General features: G+C 36.3%; 1 protein-coding gene across 50 annotated transcripts in view; it reads right to left on the bottom strand.

Annotated features, from left to right (window-relative positions):
* The window catches only part of ANK2 (ankyrin 2), a 686172-nt gene that overhangs the window by 182780 nt on the left and 480518 nt on the right, over nt 1–22874 (bottom strand). For all 50 annotated transcript variants that reach the window (XM_073017561.1, XM_073017562.1, XM_073017565.1 and 47 more), the window contains 2 exons: nt 4345–4443; nt 1673–1771 (listed from right to left, as the gene is read on the bottom strand). In XM_073017561.1, coding sequence (XP_072873662.1) covers nt 1673–1771; nt 4345–4443 — 198 coding nt within the window. The remainder of the gene's footprint in view (nt 1–1672; nt 1772–4344; nt 4444–22874) is intronic.

The following is a 22874-nucleotide window of genomic DNA, read 5'->3' as shown; positions in this document are numbered from 1 at the left end:
ATTATTCACAGTAGCAAAGTCGTGTAATCAACCTAAGCATTCATCAATGGTTGACTGGATAAAGAAAATGTGGTACATATACACCATGAAATACTAGGCAGCTATAAAAGAGAATGAAATTACATCCTTTGCAGCAACATGAATGGAGCTGGGGGCCATTATCCTATGTGAAATAACTCAGAAACAGAAAGTCAAATACAGCATGTTCTCATTTAGAAGTGAGAGCTAAACAATGAGTTCACATGGACATACAGATGGAAATAATAGACACTAGGGACTCTAAAAGTAGGGAGGGGACTAGGGGACTGAAGGTTGACAAATTACCTATTGGGTACAATGTTCACTATTTGATTACATAATATATCCATGTAATAAACGTGCACATGTACCTCTTGAATCTAAACAAAATAAAGTTTAAAAAAGAAAAGTTTTGAATCACTTATGGTGGATCAGTAGCTTCTGCAGGGACCTTTCTCTCCAAGCCTAAAATGCCATTATACTTTATAAAAATACAGATGTTCTTTACAGAAGGTACCAAATTATAAAAATTTCATCTAGTAAGGGTTTTAGACTAAGGCATATTCTCAATACATGTTAAAACATGGATATGCATCCAACTGAATGTTTGAGTTGTAAGGAAAAAAATGTGACTAATTAAAATAGCATGATATTACAAAGATAAAAATAATGTCTTATCTATCATAATTTCAACAGATTTTTCCCAAAATTAAAATCAAAGAAAATAGGGCTGATTTAACCATCGCCTTTTGTATTTTCTAGGTCCAGAACTTGTGCCATCTATAGAACTAGAGCCATGCCTAGGTAATGAATGAATGAACTATATAGTTAATACATATCCCTACACAATGGCCTTCAAAGGCAAGCTGGCGAGGTTATCCCAAAGAACAGATGGAACAGAGCTGGCGTATTTTGCTAATACCCTCCATGATATAGTCTGTGTTATCAGAAAGGCAAAAGAGAAAACCCTAAAAATAGAATGAATTTTATCATAAAGATATATGTCTCAATCCCCACAGGCATACATGGTATAATAGATATCAAGAGTAAAGTTTTGGGCAAAACAACGTTTTCTCCCCTTTTCCACCAGAAAAAAAAAAAGAGGGAGGTGGATCAAGCTTATAGTATAATTTTGATTAAGTAATTATTGTGTAATTTTTTTCTTAATTTCATTTTAAAACCATACATTTCCTATTTATTATTAGTAAAGCTCACATTGGGGGTGTAAAGTGACCAAAGTAGTGTTATTCCCACCTTATAGCAGATTTTCCACTGGAATGTAAATCTTTCAAGAATATTTTCAATTTACGGAAAGAGAATACTTTTATAGAGTAACACGAAACTTGCATGAATAATTCATATTTCTCAGATGTCACTGTCATTCTGAAAAAAAGCACTTTATATTCTTTTGAAAAATACTTAGAGACGATGATAGACTTACATTTGTCAAGTGCTAAGTTACATTAAAAGGGAGATTATATGTTGAAAAAATAAACTTCATCATAAAAGTTAATAAAATAATTTGGCTAAAATAAATAACAAAGCACTTATAATAAATTTATCAGTAAAACAGCTAGTTAAACCCATTAAGTCAATTTCACAAAACTGTTCTAATTTAAATATATGTACATCAGGGAAAATCTGAATGGAATACCTGAGACTGTGCATTAATATTGGCTCCTTCCTTAACAAGAACTTTGACAACTTCTGCTTGTCCAGCCAAAGATGCAATGTGAAGAGCGGTATTTCCCTTCTGTTTTGGAGAAACAAAATAGAAAATGTTCAAGGTTTCTGAATTTTGCAGAAATCAAAATGTGCAGGCATTTTCAACTTCGTTAATCACTTTAACCAATTAAAATTTGTTATTTTATCAAGATAGTAGGCCACTTACGAAGAGATTATTTTTTACCATCAAAAAAAATTTTTTTGGCCACCTCATATAGTGTCTTCCTTTTCTATTTTCACAATATTGGTTAGTGCTAACACGGAATGACTGTGTTTTCAATGAATCAAAAATTTACAGGGTGGGTGTGTGTATGTGACAGTTATCTCATGAGATTCATGCAATTTAATCAACAACTAAAGAATCCTACTGCAAAGAAATACTAACTAAAAAGAAAGTTTACTGAAACATTGAGTTTCTTTCACCTTGCAAAGAAACCTAGGAATTTTTAGTGGTAGAGAAACGGATGGCTTATAGTTGTGTTTGCAGCTACTAGGGCACTTGGGAATATGTTGGGAATAAGAAAAATAAATTTTACATAAATCGTAACAGTACCAATGATTTTCTACCATTTGCTACATCGAAATTTACCAGCCACAACACCAACACCAATGAAAAATAACTTAAACTTTTTTTGAAAATAAAGGCCAAGAGATTAAAAATACCTGTGATGTGATTAAAATAAATAACAAAAAGAAAAAAAAAAAAAAAAGAAACCAATATATTCCAGGCCATAAAGTTTGGACTCTAGTTCTCTTTCTGTCTCCAGCTCACTGTGGGAGCATTAGGCACTCACTTAATATTTGGGGGCCTCAGTTTTTTTTCTGTTTAAAAACATGAGATTCTTTTCTGAGAAATTCTACAATTCTAATCTATGATTAAAAGTAAGCCTAATTTTTAAAATATCAATAGAGTTTAGAAGAAAGGAAAAACAAAAGTAGTAATAAACACTTCAGCAAGCAAAAATAATTGGCTTAATGAATACACTATATTAACATGGGCAACTACACACCATCTCACACCAGTAAGAATGGCTATTACTAAAAAGATAAAAAATAATCGATGTTGGTGGGGTTGTAGAGTGGCAGCCTCAAACTCCTAGGCTCACGTGAGTGCTCCTCACGCTACAGCCTCCAGTGTAGCTGGGATTACAGATGTGAGCCAGTGAACTGGGCTTCAAATAGACATCCTTTAAATATTTGTTTAAAATGTATTTGATGTGCCAGAGAGAAATGTTAATAAAAATGTTTACTCTCTCTTTATGTTCAAAGTAAGAAATGTATTGCATATAGTGAATTCACATGTTTACTTCTGTGGAATTGCCAAAAATTCTTAGTTTGGTTTTGTTTTTTAATTTCTGCTAGAATTGCTGTTTACTATACTACAAGCAGAACCAATGCACATTTTGGCAATTATGCATGAGGCATTGGAATTCCAGGTTAACTGGCCATATTTCTAATTTATTATTGCACTATTTTTTTGTTTGATTACTCCAGATAAGACTAGTGTCCCATCTAGAGACCAGAGTGTCTGACTTCTCTCTCTGCATCTTCCACAGCCATATTATCACACTCAAGGCTTGGTCAGCAGGCTTGGCTCTGATTAGCACTGTATTTTTCCAAATAAAATTTTACCTTCAAGAGACAAAGATTGTTGCCATTGATGATAGTTTTTTAAATGTATGTTGTTTATGAAATGAATCGTCGACAAGGCAAATATTTTTTAGCAAAAGCAGCATCAAGGAACAGTTTCTGGTTTACCAAGCGTTCCATGCATTTCTTTAAAAATGAGTCCAAATTTTCTTACCAAACACATTATGATGATAAAATCTAATATTACCCTGATAATTCAATCCATGACCCAAAATCTTTTTTCTTATTAGAGTATAAAGGATTCTGCATAGTCTCATGCCAAACTGAATGTATACATTTAAAATTACTTGTTCAATTTCCATAGAGAAATTTCCCACATCAGTTTATTTTTAAAAAATGAACTAACCATAGGAAAACAGGTGCTACTGTCTACAAAGGATGATGTGAATCTCATCCTCTTTGTAAATCAAAGGGGGAAAGATAAAATTTTAGAAACCAGGTTTACAGATTTTTCAGACTCATGTCCCATAAGTCTTTAAATGAAACAATTCACTCTGCAGAGTTTAATGGAGAGGGTTTTAATTTTAATTCTGCAGGTTAAGAATCTTGGTATTCTAGACAACTTCTGAAACATACAAGAGGGAAAAGAAGCTTTAAGTGGGTGAGGTGTGGTGGTTCACGCCTATAATCCCAGCACTTTAGGAGGCTGAGGCAGGAGGATCTCTAGAGCCCAGGAAGGCAACATAGCAAGACCTCACCTATACTAAAAAAAAAAATTTAAATTCACTGGGCATGGTGGTCCACGCCTGTAGTCTCAGCTACTCAGACAGCTGAGGTGGGAGGGTAACTTGAGCCCAGGAGGTGGAGGTTGCAGTGAACCATGATTGTACCACTGCACTACTGCCTGGGCAACAGAAAGAGACCTTGTCTAAAAAAAATACATGAAAATGAAAAGCTTTAAATAATTCTCGCTTTTCTAAGGAAAAAATATTCTACCAGCATGAATATTACCTTAGTGGCAGAATCCACAGAGGATCCTCTTCCCAGCAGCTCCTGCACCAGCCCCACGTGGCCTTCCTTGGCAGCCAGATGGAGAGCGTTGAGTCCATTCTGAGAGAAGAAACAAACAAGGTTTTAAGAAGTGAAGTAATGAGGCAAACAGTGTCCTGCCAAGCATATAACCCAGAGAACAGACAGACTCTGATCTCTTCTTTTTTTTTTCCTTTTTGCATTAGAATCTTGAATCTATTAATTTAGGAGAGACTAATTTCAGTGTTTTTGATTCAGAGAGGCAATAAGGTAAGTATTCATTAGAAACATGGATTTTGGCAACTTCAACAAATTTTTTTTAAACTAAGAAATCTCTAAATTTTTTAAATGATTTAAAAGAGAACAATTTTATATCATTTATTGTATTGTTGCAAAATTAAATTCTGCCCACTTTCTGGAACATGTACAGCTTTAGATTTTTTCAGTCCTTTTGTATCTCAAAGCAGCACTCTGCTAAGTGCTATTCACACTTACGAAGATGTACTCCACACCTCCTAGGATTTATAGACAACAGTTATACCTTGATTAATACTATAACTAACTCACGCTAACTAGCTACGCAGTGACTCAAAATACTGACCAACAATTTGGAAGAAACTTAGAAGAAATTATATGATTTTAAAAATCAAGAACAAAATTTTAAGAGGAAAGTGTTAAGTTAATTCAACCTGAAAAACAGAATAAATATTGTTTCTTCATCTTCAAAACAAGGATTAAAGTCTTCAACTGACACAGTAGTAAAGCTTAAACAGAGCAATAGAAATAAAGTGACAATTTAGTAGCTGGTACATGGTGCCAATTAATAGCTTCCATAGCCCACTTGTCTTATACAGATGGTATTCTAATATTGATACTGAATAAATTAACATTTTTCCCATGCAAATTGAAATACACTGTTTTACACATATCATATAGACTCAAGTAATGCTACAAAATGTTATTTCATAATAATCTCAGAAGCTAATCATAAATGTTTTTGGATGTTGAAATGGAATATAGAAATTATTTACATTATGTAGATTGTTATAGAAGAGTACTTATCTAAGAATGACCATGAGTCATACTTGGAATGTAAAAAAGAAAAAGTTGTACTAAATATGAAGGTTATAGAAACTGTCCTTCTTCTTACATTGTAACATTTAATCGTAATAATAATAATATTTCATTTTTAATTCCTGATTACTGAGTTGAAGTCAGTCAATAAAATGATCTTATTATGATGCTAGAGTCAGAGAACCAAGACAGTCTTGATATTCTTGATAGGGCCTCCACATTTAGAGACAAAAGACATGATAATGATATGTAATATGATCAGATTTATAGTTCAGAGATGTGCTATCTAACAGTCTTCTATTGAAATGTAAATTTATGAGGGAATAATTTTAACATTGTCATTTGGGGGAGCTGCATCACGGTATAGATTCACTTCCAGCGATGTTCTACATATCTATCAGTTTCACTATGTCAGGTTATAGACTCATTTCTAGCAATAGTTTAAGTATCTCTCAATTTTATATATACTGCATACCAAATGGGAAACAACAAAGCAGGCTACTGTTGATGAGTCATTGATATTGACTTTATGTAAGTTAATGTTGATAAAATAATACGAACTTAGTCTTTTGACACAATAGCAAATATTTATTGAGTTCTTATTGTGAGCTTGATATTGGGCTTTGCAGATCTGTGAGTTCCAGGCATGATATCATCTTCGATACCACAAATTCAGAATAATGCTATTTCTATATAATACCATTAAAACGGCTAAAAATACCAGGTAGATTTTTTAAAAAGATGATAATGCTACATTGAAACAACCATGTGCAATTAATCCTAAAGAACAAAGTTATCTTTTTTGTTTAGCACTTCTATCAAATTTTATAAAACAGTATTTTAACATTTTGTTCATAATCAGATTTATAATAAGCTCTATTCACTATTTCTCTTGCTGATTTTATGAAATATTTTCTCCATTGACTGCCTTTGTATGATCATATAAAGCTAGTGGATGACCCCAGGTAGAACAGATAGCCAATAAAAATTTTCATGGAACCATTTGAGTGTTTCTGATATATACAGAAAAACCACAGAGGAGTCCATTTGGAGAAGTTAAGGAACAGATTCAAGAAGATACAGCTAAACTTACATGAAGGTTAAATGTTTGCATCATCATCCATCAAAGTGTTTTTCACCTTATTATAAATTCATAATTAATACAAACTTATTTGTTAATCCATAAGCATTTGCTAGGTGCCCACTAAGTGCTCAGCTCTCAGTGCTGGGTTCCAAGGGAGAAGTAAAGACACATTATGTAATTTTTGTCCCCATAAATATTTGGCCCCCAAATACTTAGTATTAAACAACTGAAAATCAACTACACAGTAGCATATATTGTCAATGATTTAATTTTCAGATCTCTGGCTGCCCTGCTTTGCATATGTTACATGTTGAATTAAGAGTTTCACAGTCTAAGTCTTTTGCATATCAGAAAAGTACAACTAACTTATATAACATTTTTAATTCTATGAAAATGTAAATATTTGGGAGAAGCCAATTAAAATATATGAGCTCTTGGAAGTTTTTGAAAGAGGTTAGAAGAAAGAGATAGAGAGAAAATGGGCACATCCAAAGGCAGTAATTGCGAAGGAAAGTGAAACTTGGCCTCTCAGTTCTCACCACCACTCTGAACGGACTTCAGTGTCAAGATTCCCCTAAGTCAAGAACTCTTCTCAAGATGAAATACGTGCCATAAATGTAGATACAAATAGTTGTGAAATATTACTACAATTTCACTGTGCCATTAGTATAAATGACAATGGCAAAAAAATAATTTAAAAAATGACAATGGCAAAAGAAATAATCTATACAATGAAGAAAAAAATCAAATTAAAAATGAAAATGACACATTTACATGTTCTCTATCCATTCTCACTCCTTATGCCCATATATCTTTTATTTGCACTTTTCCCATCTCTTCCACAGCAGCTTCTCTAAACCAAGGGTACTTATTCACTGTGGCGGGGTTAAGGATGTATTTAGTTTTTTATGAAGATCAAGAAAAGCAAAGTACATGACGCACCAACTTTGTCAGACACGGTTTAACTGAACTGACTGTGTCCTTGGCTGGTCTCCACAGGTTCCTGATTTAACAAAGTAAATCAAACTATAGGTGATACAAGAAGATATTTGTTGTATTAGTTACTCTCAGGTCTTCAAGGGTTTCTTTTAAATTCCCAAATGATAATTTAATGTGGTATTTACTAAGCCTTCATTAATTTAAAAATATTTACAATGAGATTTGGAATTTGGCTGTTCAGGTTATTGGTTATTTCACAGTGAAAGAATAAGAACGCTTTGAAGATGTCACTCTATATAGTCCGCTTCGTGATCTCCACTTCATGCATAGTGGGGTCCCGTCTAGCGCCTCTGGATGGTAGCTCCCTTTTTGGCCACTGATCTTTTCTCTCTGTCTAGCCCCATCAAGGGCTTTTTTTTTTTTTTTTTTTTTTTAAATAATACAATCCCTAAAATATAGGGAACGACACTGAATATGGTAGTGAATTAGCCTGAGAGAAGAAAAAACTGTAAAAATTAGTCTTCAGAATCCTACTAAAATCAAGAAAAACGAAGCGGTTATGAGTGCTGAGAAATATTTGATGAATGAAAGAATAAGAAATGTTAATGACATAAGATCACTATTACATATTACATATGTTATATTACAGCATATTTTATTATATTTTACAGATGATGACACTAAATTCTCAGAAGTCAAGTGATTTGCCTCAAAGATCATTATAACTTATAAGAGGAAGAGCAAAAAATTCAAACTCAGATCTGATTTCCAAACCCATGCTTTTTTATTTAAAATAATTAAATGCTAAACCAGTATTTCAGACTGTAGGTCATGATGCATAAACTGGTCATAAATTCAATCTAATGGACTGCTAATCAGCATGGTTCAAATCATGAAGTAGCATAAAAAAAAACAGAGTGCACTGTGGGTGGCAAGTATTGATTTTGAGGGGTTTTTGGTGAAACTTTTATACACACACATCTGTGTGTGTGTGTGCACATGCAGGCATGCTCTGGGTTACAAAAAAGCTAAAGAAGTTTAGTCAAGACCTGAGACAGGAGGTCATCTTGGGGAAACTAGATGACCTTTTAGATCAAATAAATAAAACATTGGCACTCACAAAGATCACTTAAGGGAGGATAATGGACATTTAGAAATGGTTTTGTTGGACCTAGATGACAGGTTGATGGGTGCAGCAAACCACCATAGCACATGTATACCTATGCAACAAACCTGCACGTTCAGCATCTGTATCCCAGAACTTAAAGTAAAATTTTTTAAAAAAGAAAAGAAATGGTTTTGTTGGTAGGCTTATTTGAGTTTTCTGAACTTAATTTTCATTTTAGATGGGTGTTGTGATGCAAATAAGAGGATTGACAATGGGATGAAGCAGAAGTCTTCATTTTGAGAATATTGGCTAAATCATGTCCATATTTGGGGTTCTGAGAGAGACAGTGGCAGAGTGGAGAACACAGGCATTGGGCAACAGGAAATCTGAGCTCCCATGCTGTCTCTGCAGTCCCAACAATAGGATTTAAGGTTTCTTCAATAGGAAAAAGAGAAAATGTCCTACTCTGCCTACCTCAGATAGTTATTTAAGAGTATAAAATAGTGTAGGTTAATTCTGTTTGTAATGTATGAAGTAATAAACAAATGTAAGGTATTATTATTTCCTAGTTAGATGCAAACAGTAATACATGTATATATTCCTGCTCTCCCCATCCACAGCCCTGCCAATGTTCCATCACTAAGATTTGGCTAAATGTGATGAGATGAAATGAGCATTTTTGAGTTCAACATACGTTTACGTAGGCTAGCAAAAGTATTAATGTATGCAAAAGTGATTTATCTTTTAAAAGTATTTTGAATTACAATAAAACCTAGGAAGTAGATGGGTAAAAGGAGCTTGGTTTATTAGTAGTCACCCTTGTCAATAATTCAGACAGTTGCAATTTTACTACTGAACTCTATTTCAACTCTATTTATGTATTTATTTATTTAATTTTTTGAGATGGAGTTTTGCTCTTATTGTCCAGGTTGGAATGCAGTGGTGCAGTCTCGACTCACTGCAACCTCGCCTCCCGGATTCAAGTGTGATTCTCCTGCCTCCGTCTCCCGAGTAGCTGGGATTACAGGCACGTGCCACCACATCTGGCTAACTTTTTTCGTATCTTTAGTAGAGACGGGGTTTCACCCTGTTGGCCAGGATGGTCTCAAACTCCTGACCTCAGGTGATTCTCCTGCCTCGGCCTCCCAAAGTCCTGGGATTACAGGCGTGAGCCACCATACCCAGCCTCAACTCTCCTATGTAAATGCCATTTTCATGCAGTCTCTCATTTCTTTGGTTAAATTAATGTTTTAAGATTATATAGGTATTGATGGGTGCTGACGAGTTGATGGGTGCAGCACACCAACATGGCATATGTATACATATGTAACAAACCTGCACGTTATGCACATGTACCCTAGAACTTAAAGTATAATAATAATAAATAAATAAATAAATAAATAAATAAAATTTTAAAAAATTAAAAAATGATTATATAGGTAAATTACTTCTTTAATAGTTGGCTTAACATGTATAAAAACAAAAGATTTATATAAGGCTCAAAGAAGAAAAATTATTTGAACTACTTGTTATAATAGTTATGGTTTAAAGGAATGTAAAAACTAAATTTAAAAGTGAGCAGTAAATCATTTAAATAATAGCTAAAACGTTTCAGAGTTTATTCTTCTGTGTAAGGTTCTGTTCTAAGCACTTAATTGCATTAATTCACATAATCCTGAACTGAACATTTTGAATTATCAACTAGCTGGTGATTCTGGCTCAGAAACTGCACTTTGAAACCTCCTCCCCTTTATGTCTCCCTGGCCTCCGTAACGCAAAAACCAATGGCCTCTGCATTATAATCCTATTTTATTTTCTTTAGACCTCAACTTCTCATTAGCTCTATTTTCTAATAGAAAATATCTCAGTCTCTAAAAATTATTTCTTTTAGGTTTGCAGATGTTTAATGTACAAATACATCAAAATTAGAAAAGAAAAACCATTAAAATGAATTCTAGAATGTTATGATGTCAAAATCATGCCAAGTTTAGCATTTAGAAGTGAACTCTAGGCAGGTGCAGTGACTCACGCTTATAATCCCAGCACTTTGGGAGGCCGAGGCGGGAGGATTGCTTGAGCCCAGGAGTTCAAGACCAGCCTTGGCAACATAGAGAGCCCTATCTCTATGAAAAACAAAAAATTAGCCGGACTCAGTGGTGTGCATCTGTAATCTCAGCTACTTGGGAAGCTGAGGCTGCACTCCAGCCTGGGTGACAGAGCAAACCCCTTGCCTCAAAATAACTAAATAGATAGATAAGTAAATAAATAAAAGTAAATGCTAAGTAAAAATGGAGGAAAGGGTTTAGAATGGTTTCTCCCTTAAGCTTTTTTTTTAAAGTAACAAAATTCTGTGTTTCTAAGATCAGATGACAAGTAATGAGAGTATAATTTCCAGAAGTTTTTAAAGATACAACCCAAAAGACTAGGTCTTAGTTCTGCATGTTTATCACTAACTCATTTACCATTTCAATGAACCCATCTTAAAAGAGGGCATTAAAAACCTGAACTTTCTCCTACTGACATAGAATTTATTTATTGTTATACGTGAAACAAAAAAATTCTCTAGTGAGACACCCAGCAGTGGACATGCCTCCAGGCACCAAGGGTGAGATCGGAATTGAGAAGAAAGAGGTAGCAGGACCTCCAAGGAAAGGAAGCAAAACAGGAGACTAGAACTAAAGAAATTCCACAGCGGATTCCAGTGTGTGTCATATCCCCCTGCTTCTAATGAGGCACAAGTGAAGAAACATTTTTGAACAAAATATTAAACTCAGATAAAACATGATACAGAGTTTTCAGATTAATAGAGTAGGGGTAGCTTATATTCAATAAATAGTAACTAAATTCAAGTATTCACATACTAAAACATTTGTTGACTATTTATTGTATGCTAAACATTGTGCTAGAAACCAAGTCTATATTTCAATGTATCCATATAAAAGTTTGGTAATATTATTAGAGAATTACAATGACTTCTGATTTTCTCCACATTTTTTACAATTTTAATTAAAAACAAGCCAAATTTGGCATGGTGGATTCTGTGGGAAGGGAGAGGAGGGAGCATCAGACAATAAAAGCTTTGCCGAGTCTTCTAAATAACACCCTGGTACTCTGTTTTCCTTCATTATAAAATAATTCCTATAAATGACATTTGGTATCAATTTCAGGTATGTCTGAGACACACAAGCTGGCTTAGTCACTTTCTCCTCTGAGCAATCATAAAATTTGGGTCTTTTCACCAATTTATTGTATTTGCGTGTTTCCTGTTTATCTTCCCAACAAGACTTTTCATGGGAAATGGTCAAATTCTATTCATATTGGTAACCTCTACACCTAATATAGTACCTGGCACCTGAAAGGTGCACTTCAATAATACTTGTACAATAAATGGGCTAATTAATAATGTGTACAGTATGATGGTAAACAGGAGTTTACTTAATTCATCCAGGTACTCTACATTTTGTCAGCAAATGCAAGTCAGTGCGTGAACAAGTCCGGTATAAATAGATCCATCTTTGGAAACACAATCATGAGACATTCACTCTCTGAGGCCCGTATTGGTTACTATTAACACATACAAGAGGAAACTAGATTCTGAAGGAAGGACTTAATTTAAATAGCCTTTGTTATTAAGGATCTCAGAGTTCTGTGGTAATTTTTAAATTTTACATGTTTATTTTAGTGCCAATCTAAAAAACATTAATAGAAGCATATTCTGGATCATCTGGATAATCATATTTAATTAACATTTAGTAATTTTTTGTTCTTGGTCATGTTTCTGATTGTGTTGATTTCAATGAATCACTTAAAGGGAACATTCAAATTTTGATGCAGTTTTTCTCAAACTGAGGCACACAGATGTATTTTCTTAAGGGACCAAAAAAAGTTTCCCTCCCCTGTAAGTAGAAGAAATGCTGCCTTAAGAGATGGTTTGTAAACAGAACCTGATAGTATGTGGGTCTTTCCATCTAGAAAGCAGAGTGGATGCATAAGGAGGCATGACTAGAACCTTCCTAAGTATTAGAAGCTTTCCTGTGTCCCACAGGACTATAAATTATCAAAAGGAAATTATAACAATTTATTAAGAAACTTTATAGCCAAAATCAGTAGGAATATACTTGTTAGTACTTGTCCAGAATTTGTCCATCCAGCTACTCTCATGTGGCTGAAATAATCATTTGTGGCTAGCCTAACTTTGTTAACCAAATTCTATCTAAATATAACCATCAGAGCCATAATTTGGTCTCCCAAATGAGTGTGCACAACACAATTGATTTTCATATGTATCACTTGAGGCCCCAATCATCTCCTTTTAAAGTAGAGAAGTATGTTGTGAAGATTATACATACGTACATATGTATATACACACACACTACATCACACACACACACTGTAGCACAGTGATGAGGATGTAATAGGCATGCAATAAAGGTAACTATTATTTGATATAACACGTATTATTATTTCCCACTTCATGAATGGATAATTTGAGATTCAGAATGATTTAAGTGGCTGGCCCAATGTCCAGTGCTCACTCATTCATTTATCAAATATTAATTGGACATCTATTATGTGTCAATCCTGGGTCTTGTTCTTTCCAGCACTGCTCCTGTCATTATACCACACTGAAGCTTAAATTCTAGTTTATAAATCATTATTTGAAATTGGTTCATATATGTCAGCGATAGCCTCCCTCCCTGGTAAGTTTAATTTTAACCCTGTTTATATTTGTATACTCTGTGGGCTTTTCTTTTTAAACCCCTCAATTTTCCTGTGCTGCTAAAATTCCAAGTTCCCAGTTTGTGGGACTTGCTTTCCTGTCTGCATACTGCAAAATTGTTAGCTGGGGACACAATCAGTTAATGAGAAACTAGTGCCTTCTTTAAGACACAAAAATTTCACTAAAAGTAGAGTTGTTAAAAAGGGCCAAAGTGACCATCATTAGTTTGGCGTCCAAACTTATAATTCCAAGGGAACTTGAATAACAGATCTCTTGAAAAACTTCTGATGGTTACTTTGGAGGAGAAACTACATTCTCAACTTTCTGATAAATGGCTTTCTCTGCCTGCTTCCCTCCTCTAACTCCCATGGGCACTATTGCTGTCTTCCTTTATTCCTCAAAGGAAACATCACACTGCAAATTCTCTTTTTCCCAAGGGCAGTAACAGCCTTCACTGACTCCAGCAATGACTGCATACCCACTAAGGTGCAGGGATTTATTCAAACTGTCCCCTCTGCCCGCTTGACCCTGCATAAAGAGGTTTTTTTGTTTTTTTTTTTGTTTTTTTAAGTAATGACAGTTTAGGGGGTGGGGTGGGGTGTGGAATGGGGAATTGTCCTTATGCCCCATGGTGTGCTTTATGGGCTCTTGCTCATCTGCATCTTTTATTCTACCCTGAAGACCTTTCATTTCTGAGGAAAAAGGTAAAAAACAAACTGAGTGTGGGGACTAAAAACAACTGCCACATGAGGCTCTACACTTACACATATGCAGGTTCATTCACAGACAGTTGCCTTGATCATGCCCACATCAATCTGACAACCACTGCTTAATTCTACACAATTTCCTTTTTTTCTAAGAAGAGAATCCCCAATTTGAAGAAGTTGCTATTTTAAAATAAGGTTTCCTTTTTCTTTTCTTCTGTGTATTCCATAAGATAAGAGACCTTGAAAAGACTAGAGATCATAGGATTTCTTTACTTCTTTACAATCAGAGAGAGAGAGAGAGAGAGAGAGAGAGAGAGAGAGGAGATATCCAGGAGGGCAGGGAGGGATGGGTGGAAAGTACTGAGAAACCTCTACAGAGCGAGGAAAAGACTGATTAGAATCTTTTTTCAGCCTTTTTGCCCTGGTTTTTCTTCATCTTCGTGGATTTATCTACCTTCGGTCTTTGATGTTGCTGACCTTCAAATGGGGTTTTGTGTGGACATCCTTTTTGATGAGGTTGATGCTATTCCTTTATGTTTGTTAGTTTTCCTTCTAACAGTCAGGCCCCTCTGCTGCAGGTCTGCTGGAATTTGCTGGAGGTCCACTCCAGATCCTTTGCCTGGGTATCACCAGCAGAGGCTGCAGAACAGCAAAGATAGATGCCTGTTCCTTCCTCTGGAAGCTTCATCCCAGAGGGGCACCTGCCAGATGCCAGCCAGAGCTCTCCTGTATGAGGTGTCTGTTGGCTCCTGCTGTAAGGTATCTCCCAGTCAAGAGGCAGGGGGGTCAGGGACCTTGCTGAGGAGGCAGTCTGTCCCTTAGCAGAGCTCGAGCACTGTGCTGAGAGATCCACTGCTCTCTTCAGAGCTGGCAGGCAGGAACATTTAAGTCTGCTGAAGCTGTGCCTTGCCTATTTAATAAATGGTGTTGGGAAAACTGGCTAGCCATATGCAGAAAACTGAAACTGAACCCCTTCCTTACACCTGATATAAAAATTAACTCAAGGTGGATTTAAAACTTAAGTGTAAGACTTAAAACCATAAGAACCCTAGAAGAAAACCTAGGCAATACCATTCAGGACATAGGCATGGACAAAGACTTCACGACTAAAATACTAAAAGCAATGGCAACAAAAGTCAAAATTGACAAATGGAATCTAATTAAACTAAAGAGCTTCTGCACAGCAAAAGAAACTTTCATCAGAGTGAACAGGCAACCTACAGAATGGGGAAAATATTTGCAATCTATTCATCTGACAAAGGGCTAATATCCAGAATCTACAAGAAACTAAAACAAATTTACAAGAAAAAAAAACAATGCCATCAAAAAGTGGGCAAAGGTTATGAACAGACACTTCTTAAAAGAAAACACTTATGTGGCCAACAAACATATTAAAAAAAGCTTATTATCACTGGTCATTAAAGCAATGCAAATCAAAACCACAATGAGATACAATCTCATGCCAGTTAGGATGGCTATCACTAAAAAATCAGGAAACAACAGATGCTGGAGAGGATTTGGAGAAATAGGAGCACTTTTACACTATCGGTGGGAGTGTAAATTAGTTCAACCATTGTGGAAGACAGTGTGGCAATTCCTCAAGGATCTAGAACCAGATATAGAACCAAACCATTTGACCCAGCAATCCCATTACTGGGTATACACTCAAAGGATTATAAATCATTCTACCATAAAGACACATGCACATGTATGTTTATTGCAGCACTATTCACAATAGCAAAGAGTTGGAACCAACCCAAACGCCCATCAATGATAGACTGGATAAAGAAAATGTGGCACATATACACCATGGAATACTATGCAGCCATAAAAAAGGATGAGTTCATGTCCTTTGCAGGGACGTGGATGAAGCTGGAAACCGTCATTCCCAGCAAATTAACACAGGAACAGACAACCAAATGCTGCATCTCACTCATAAGTGGGAGTTGAACAATGAGAACACATGGACACATGGAGGGAAACATCACACACCGGGGCCTGTTGGGGAGTGGGGGGCTAGGGGAGGGATGGCATTAGGAGAAATATCTAATGTAGATGATGGGTTGATGAGTGCAGCAAACCACCATGGCAAGTGTATACCTATATAACAAACCTGCACGTTCTGCACAGGAACCAGAACTTAAGGTATAATAATAATAATAATAATAAAAGAATCAATGGTCAGCAACAAAATCAGAATATGTGAACATGAGTTGGCAAAATCTCAACTACTGCAAAAGGGCTGGATGATTCTTAAAGGGACAAAGAAAATAACCAAGGAGAAAAATGATCAGGTAGGAGAATGGCAGCTTCACCTCATCTCACACACCATCTGTGTTTGTAGTGCATACTGGAAGAATTGCAGCGAGTACAAATTCGCATTAAGATCTCTCATATGTTGGTCTCCAATAGCAAAAATCAAGATGGGACTCCTGAACTCTACAGACTCCTGGATAGATTCCCCCCACTTCTTTCTCCAGACAATCTCTACAACGTCACCATCGCTATCTGCTTGGGACTGTCTGAGCTAAACTTATCACGTCCCCTATCCTTGTTTGTGGTAGTCACCAACTCCACCATCATCCCTGAAAATCTTATCCCTCTCCGCCTCTGTATACCTCCTTTTCTGATTCTATCTCCTATCACTTCCCGTTTCCCAAAACTCCCACACTGATCCTTTAGAATGCATGGGTGTAGTCATTAGCAAAAAGTCTCGGCTAAATCTCTTCTCTAAATATCCCTTTTAAGCTTCTTGCTCTAACTAGAATCCAAAGACACTGCTTCCCTGAAGTCTACTCAAGTGATGGATACTTGAGTAGAAGCAAGAAGCAAAATATAGCTCCCCCAAGTTCGGTGATTAATAGGAATATGGATTGATACTAATAGGAATTGATATTAATAGGAATACGGATTGATAGAAATATAGATCACTGACATTGGGGGAGCTATATTTTGCTTCTTGCTTCTCATCGCTCTTTTAAACTATTTTTCTTCCTCTTTTTTTTAAACCTCCTGATGTCATCAGCCTGTATCCTCATGATGCCATCCCTTGTCCCTTGAGAATTTTAGCTTCTAGCTCACTGCCACTTTCTCCTACATATACATAGGTGACTTTTCCAAAACTCCAGGTTTTCAGGTTCTTGAATTCCTCTCTGCCAATGATTTCTTCTTTTCTCTACCTTATCCACTCTCTTCCATGGTCACATTCTAGACATTTTCCTTTCCAATAATTGTAAACTTCCTCTAGTATTTCAATTTTAAACATCCAACCCTCTGAACACTACTTACTCTCTTGCTAACCTACTCATCCAACTCCAGCAATCCTTCAATCCTTAACAGTTAGAGTCTATTCATCTTTTCACGGTGCCCACTTACCTCCTCACTTGGCGTGAATTCTATGCATAGTCTTTGTCGTTATTTTATTCATTCCCTTATATGCATCCTCAGTTCCCTTGTGTTTCTCTAGTTCTGCCATATATGTTTAGCTAAACCACATTCCTGGCTATATATAACTCTCCATGTGATCCCATGTCTGAACGTAGCTGCAGAAGAACACACACACATGCCACCTGGATTCACTTTAAATTCCTGATCATGATGCTCAAGCAGACCCTTCATGCTGCCTGGCAATCATACTGTCTTACCCTCAATTGCTATCTCTCTTACTCTCCTGGATTATTATTTCACACCTTCTCCCTCTTCCACCTCCACCCTCTCCTCTCCTATCTTTACTCTCAGCTGATAACCTAGAATCATATTTCACTGAAAAAAAAAACAGAAGCAATTAGAACTTCCACCCCACATCCAGCTCCCAGCATGGCACCCACACTACTTCCTGCTCCTCTGCCCATATACCTTTCCTTTACCTGAGCTATCCATGATTCTAGCAAAAGCCAGTCCCTCCACTTGTGCATCAGGCTCCATCCCCACTTCTCATCAACTCAAGGACACCATCCAGTAATTCTCCCATCTCTCTCTCTCTCTCTCAAAGTATTGATTTTTCCTTCCCTGTTGATATTTCTCCATCAACAAAACAAAGCTATTATTTATTTCCTATTACAAAGAAATCCTTCTTGATTCCACTTCTTCTTCCAGCTACTTTTCTTATTCTTTTCTTTCTTATATAGAAAGGGCCCTTGAAGCAGTCCTTGGTCTGCCCGTCATCCATTGAATGAGCTCCAGTCCAGCTTTCACCCCTCCACTCCACCAAAATTGCTTTGATCAAGTCACCAGTTTCCATCACACTACTAAGGCTGTTGTTCAGTTCCTCAGCTTATTGGATCAACAGCATTTTACAGAGTTTATCATTTCATCCACCTGAAAATAGGTCTTCTAAGAAATCACAGTCTTCGGGTTTTCATCCTACATCCCTGGACACCCTTTCCCATTCTCCTTGGTGGCTTCTCATCTTCCTGACCTCTAAATATTGTAGTACTCCAGGGCCCAGCCCTTGAACCTATTCTATTTTTCATAAACTCTCTCTCTTTTGGTGATCTCATGCAGTACCATGGTTTTGAATATTATCTATATACTGGGTATGCCAAAATGTATACTTCAGGCCAAAATCTTTTCTCCAGACCCTAGAAAACTCATATATACAACTGCCTACTCAATATCTTGGATATCACACAGACAAACCAAACTTAACATGTTCAAAACTGACCCGCTGAGTATTCCCTCAAACCTGCTCCTCACACAGTCTTACCCACCTCAGTTAATAAAACTTCAGTTCTCATTCTTTCCATTGTGACCTCAACCCTCATGCCTAATTCCTCTTTTGCCTTCATCCTACATTAACTCCATCAACAAAATCAGCTTTTGAAATGTATCTAGAATCCAGCCACTTCTCACCAATTCTCCTGCCTGTTGTCCTACTGTAAAACACCTCACTTCTCACCTAAAGTATCACAAAAGTGTTCCCTGCTTCTGTCCTTGTTCCCTTTCAGCTTGAGCGTTACTATTAAGACTCATCAGTGTATGTCACTCCTCTACTAAGAACCCTCTAATCACTTCTCTGCTCATTCGGAATTAAAGCCAAAGTTCTTAAAATAGCCCACAAGGCCTTACATGACCCGATGCTGCTTTCTGCTCTCCCCAACCTCCTCCTACGCTTCCTCTCCCTCATTCTACTCCAGGCAGGCTTGCTTCCTTGCTGGCCCTTGAACATGCCAACATGCTCCCTCTGTGGGGTTCTCTCACCTGTCAAGCCTTCTTCTAAAATGTGCTCCCTCCACAGCGTGCATGGCCTCCTTACTCAATTTCTTCAGGTTTTCTTCTGCCCATCCCCTCTAAAGCGATGCACCACTCCCATTCCACTCCTATCTCCTTCTCCCCTGCTGTATCTTCCTCCATATCACTCACTGCCTTTTCTCCTCTCAGGTTGTAGATTGTGAGCTTTATGAGAGCAGAGTTTTTGTCTCTCTGCACTACTCCATCCCCAGCACCTAGGACAGAGACTGCCACTGAGTAAACATACAACACATGTTTGAGTAAGTAGATGAACAAATAGTGTGCCTGAGTCCAGCCGGGCAGAAAAAAAAATACTGTGATTCTACTGTCCGAGATGAGCTAGGAAGAGTCGAGTGGCTGCTTGGAGTCAGGTATTAAAATCCATGTCGTTTAGCCATAGAAAGAGAGTGTTCAAGAGAATTTCCAGAATATAAAGTGTCCTGTTCCAATCTAAACCACTACAGCGGAGTACTTAAGAATACAGCCATAGAAATAATTTGCATGAAGCTACTCCCAGCATTTTTAAAATGAAAGAAGAGTCACATATTTAAATCTTCATAAACCTGTCTAATTGTCAATAGAATGAAATTTTGAGAGCTGGGGGCAAGTAGTTGATGAAAACTCTCTATTGGATTTACTTTACATTGAGTAAATATCAACAAGTAAACTAAAAATTCTAAGTACTCAAAATATTAGACAGGTGTTCCTCAATTCTAACCTGAATCACCACTACCCAGTATAGAGCAAGGACCAGCACTGACGCATCAAAAGAGATTACAGGATGGTACAGAATCCAAAACCACATAACCAGAACCAGATGAAAACATCACCTTTTGCTTCTTCTAAATGAGGGGTCAATAATAAGCATTTAGCTATATAGTTATATTTTTGCATATATATTTGTGCCAAATTTAACTGGTTAGGAAATTGTACATAGTTCATTCCATGTTCCATTAATTCCATGAATTTAATTCTCCCCTATTCATTTTTGTTGTTTTTATAAGGTCGCAGGCTAATAGAATTGTTTTTAGTATATTTAAAGATAAGTCTAAACCAGATGAACCCAAATGGCATTTGTGAAAAAGATTTTAGTTCCAGATAAATATTTTAGTTTAATGCAACCCAGATAAATAGTAACTTTACCAAATTGCTACTAATCATAATTTTTTTCCTATTTGGTGATACAGGCTATGGCAATACCTTTTATGTTCTGTCCTGCTTGTGTGAATCAGTGCTACTTTTGCTAAAGCTTAGGTTGAGAATCAATATTTTTAAAATTACATTATTATAATAGGCATCATTTTCACTAGTATTTATTGAGTACTTGCTCTGCCAAGCATTTTGCAAACATCTCACTTAATCATCAAAACTACCCTAAAACGTCAGTGTTGTTATGCTTACGCCAGTTGAGAAAACTCAGGCCTGTAGAGGTTGACTGCCAAGGGTCACTCACCTGGTAAGTGGGGAAAACTAGAATTTGGTTTCCAGCATCCACATTGTTAATGTGACTTCCAAATATGCTTCACAGTCTGAGTCATACTGTGTGAGCATATGCTAAAGTCATTGTTGGGTGTATCTTCTTGTTGCTAAAGGTCTGCTATTTGAGGAACACTAATATTGTTTTGAAAATGATGCTTCAATCTTGCCTTCTGTTTATAAAAAAGGAAACACAGGATTTAACTGATAATTTTGCACCTTTAAACTCCAATGGTAAAAGGCCAAGACCAAAAATCAGGGCATTTTAAGACCTGTTAATCACTGGTATCACATCTAGGATTGTATTAAATAAATGCTAAGTGATAGTCTTTCATTTTGAAGTCACTATAGGGAAACGAATAAATTGCATACATGGTGAAAGTATCTGAAACTACTGGGGTTTTTATTGGCTTGTAACTGGCTATAAACTTTTATTAAAACATTATACAGTTTATTTTTAAGGCCCGCATGTTAATCTTGTTTGTAACAGTATTAAATTATGCAGAATTACTAAATAGGTAATAGGTAAGAATGTAAGCCTTTATGAGTTTCAGAAATAAATTGAATGCTAAGATTTATTTTCTCTTCTAAATGTACAAGAGATAACATGGTAAATAGATGACTGGTGTAATCTTTTAAAGAAAATAAAAGTTAACCATATTTGTAATCATTTAAAAAAGAAAAATGAAAACTTGACATCCTTTTAGAGTATTTTCATGTGCCAAATTTATGAATTTTCTGCATATCATTTAAATGATTAAAAGCAAAATAGTATTTGAGAATTACACTTTAAACTTCTCATGGTAGTTGTGAAACAAATTTTATAAAGAAAAAACATTGATTCAAATTTCAGTTTAAGGAATCTTAGCACGCCAACACATGTGATATTTTTGGAAAGCTGGTGCAGCCCAGATTGCCTTTCATTGAGAAATACAACAGAGTACAGAAAGTCCTGGTTTCTATATTACATGTTGTAATGCTCCCTAGAAACTAAGGCTTAGTAGCAAACTGGAGGATACATTTTCTTTTCTTCTTTCATATGCCATATTAGCTTTGAATATTGTATATTTGGAAATAGCAATAGTTTGGCTGAATAGTTGTCTCTTTTACTTTCCTGGGTATTTGGAAATCATTTCCTGTTCTATATTGTATTTGAGTTTTAGCAGTAATCCTGGTGGTGGTGCTCTTTGACTTAAAAGATCCTGTAACTACGTATGAATAAAGTTCTTTTTATATTAGCAGTAGTAGATTAAAAATAAGTTTTCAACTTTAAGATAAAGGACATCACCACTGTATTACTTTGAAGGGCAGCTCCAAATAGCTACTCAAAAAGATCTCCTGCAGCAGAAAAAAGCTTGGACATGGGAGACAGACAGATCCATGTGGCCCTGGGAATGTCACTTAACCACTGTGGGCCCAGTTTCTACATTTGTAAACTTGAGCTAATCCCTATCTTACAATATTTCATCTCAGTTGACTGATAAGACATCACATGTAAAGCCCCAGCACAAAGTCTAATACACAGTAGCTAAGTAGGTAACATTAGTCACTGTATTTCCCTAATCTTTATTTAACTAATATACTGTCTCAAATAGTATTAATAAAAATACAGAACCAGCAAGCCCATCAGACCACATTTACTTTGGGGAATTTTTTTTTTTTAATACGGAGTCTCACTCTGTCACCCAGGGTAGAGTGCAGTGGCACAATCTTGGCTCACTGCAACCTCCACTTCCCTAGTTCAAGCAATTCCCCCACCTCAGCCTCCCGAGTAGCTGGAATTACAGGTGCATGCTGCCACGCCCAGCTAATTTTTTTGTGTCTTTAGTAGAGACGGGGTTTCACCATGTTGACCAGACAGGTCTCAAACTCCTGATCTCAGGCAATCCACCTGCCTTCTGGCCTCCCAAAGTGCTGGGATTACAAGTGTGAGCCACTGCACCCGGCCTGTTTTATTTATTTATTTATTTATTTATCTATCTATCTATCTATTTATTTATTTTAAGAGAAAGGGTCTTACTGTTTCACCCACTCAGGCTGAAGTGCAGTGGCATGATCATAGCTAACTGCAGCCTGGAACTCCTGGGTTCAAGCAATCCTGCCTCAGCCTCCCACTATAATCCCAAAGTGCTAGGATTAGAGGTGTGAGTCACCACACCTGGCCTTGCATTTACT

Source organism: Chlorocebus sabaeus, chromosome 7 (assembly GCF_047675955.1).
Source record: "Chlorocebus sabaeus isolate Y175 chromosome 7, mChlSab1.0.hap1, whole genome shotgun sequence".
Lineage (NCBI taxonomy): Eukaryota > Metazoa > Chordata > Mammalia > Primates > Cercopithecidae > Chlorocebus > Chlorocebus sabaeus.
Note: the sequence above shows the minus strand (reverse complement) of the source record. Positions and strands in the feature narration are given on the sequence as shown.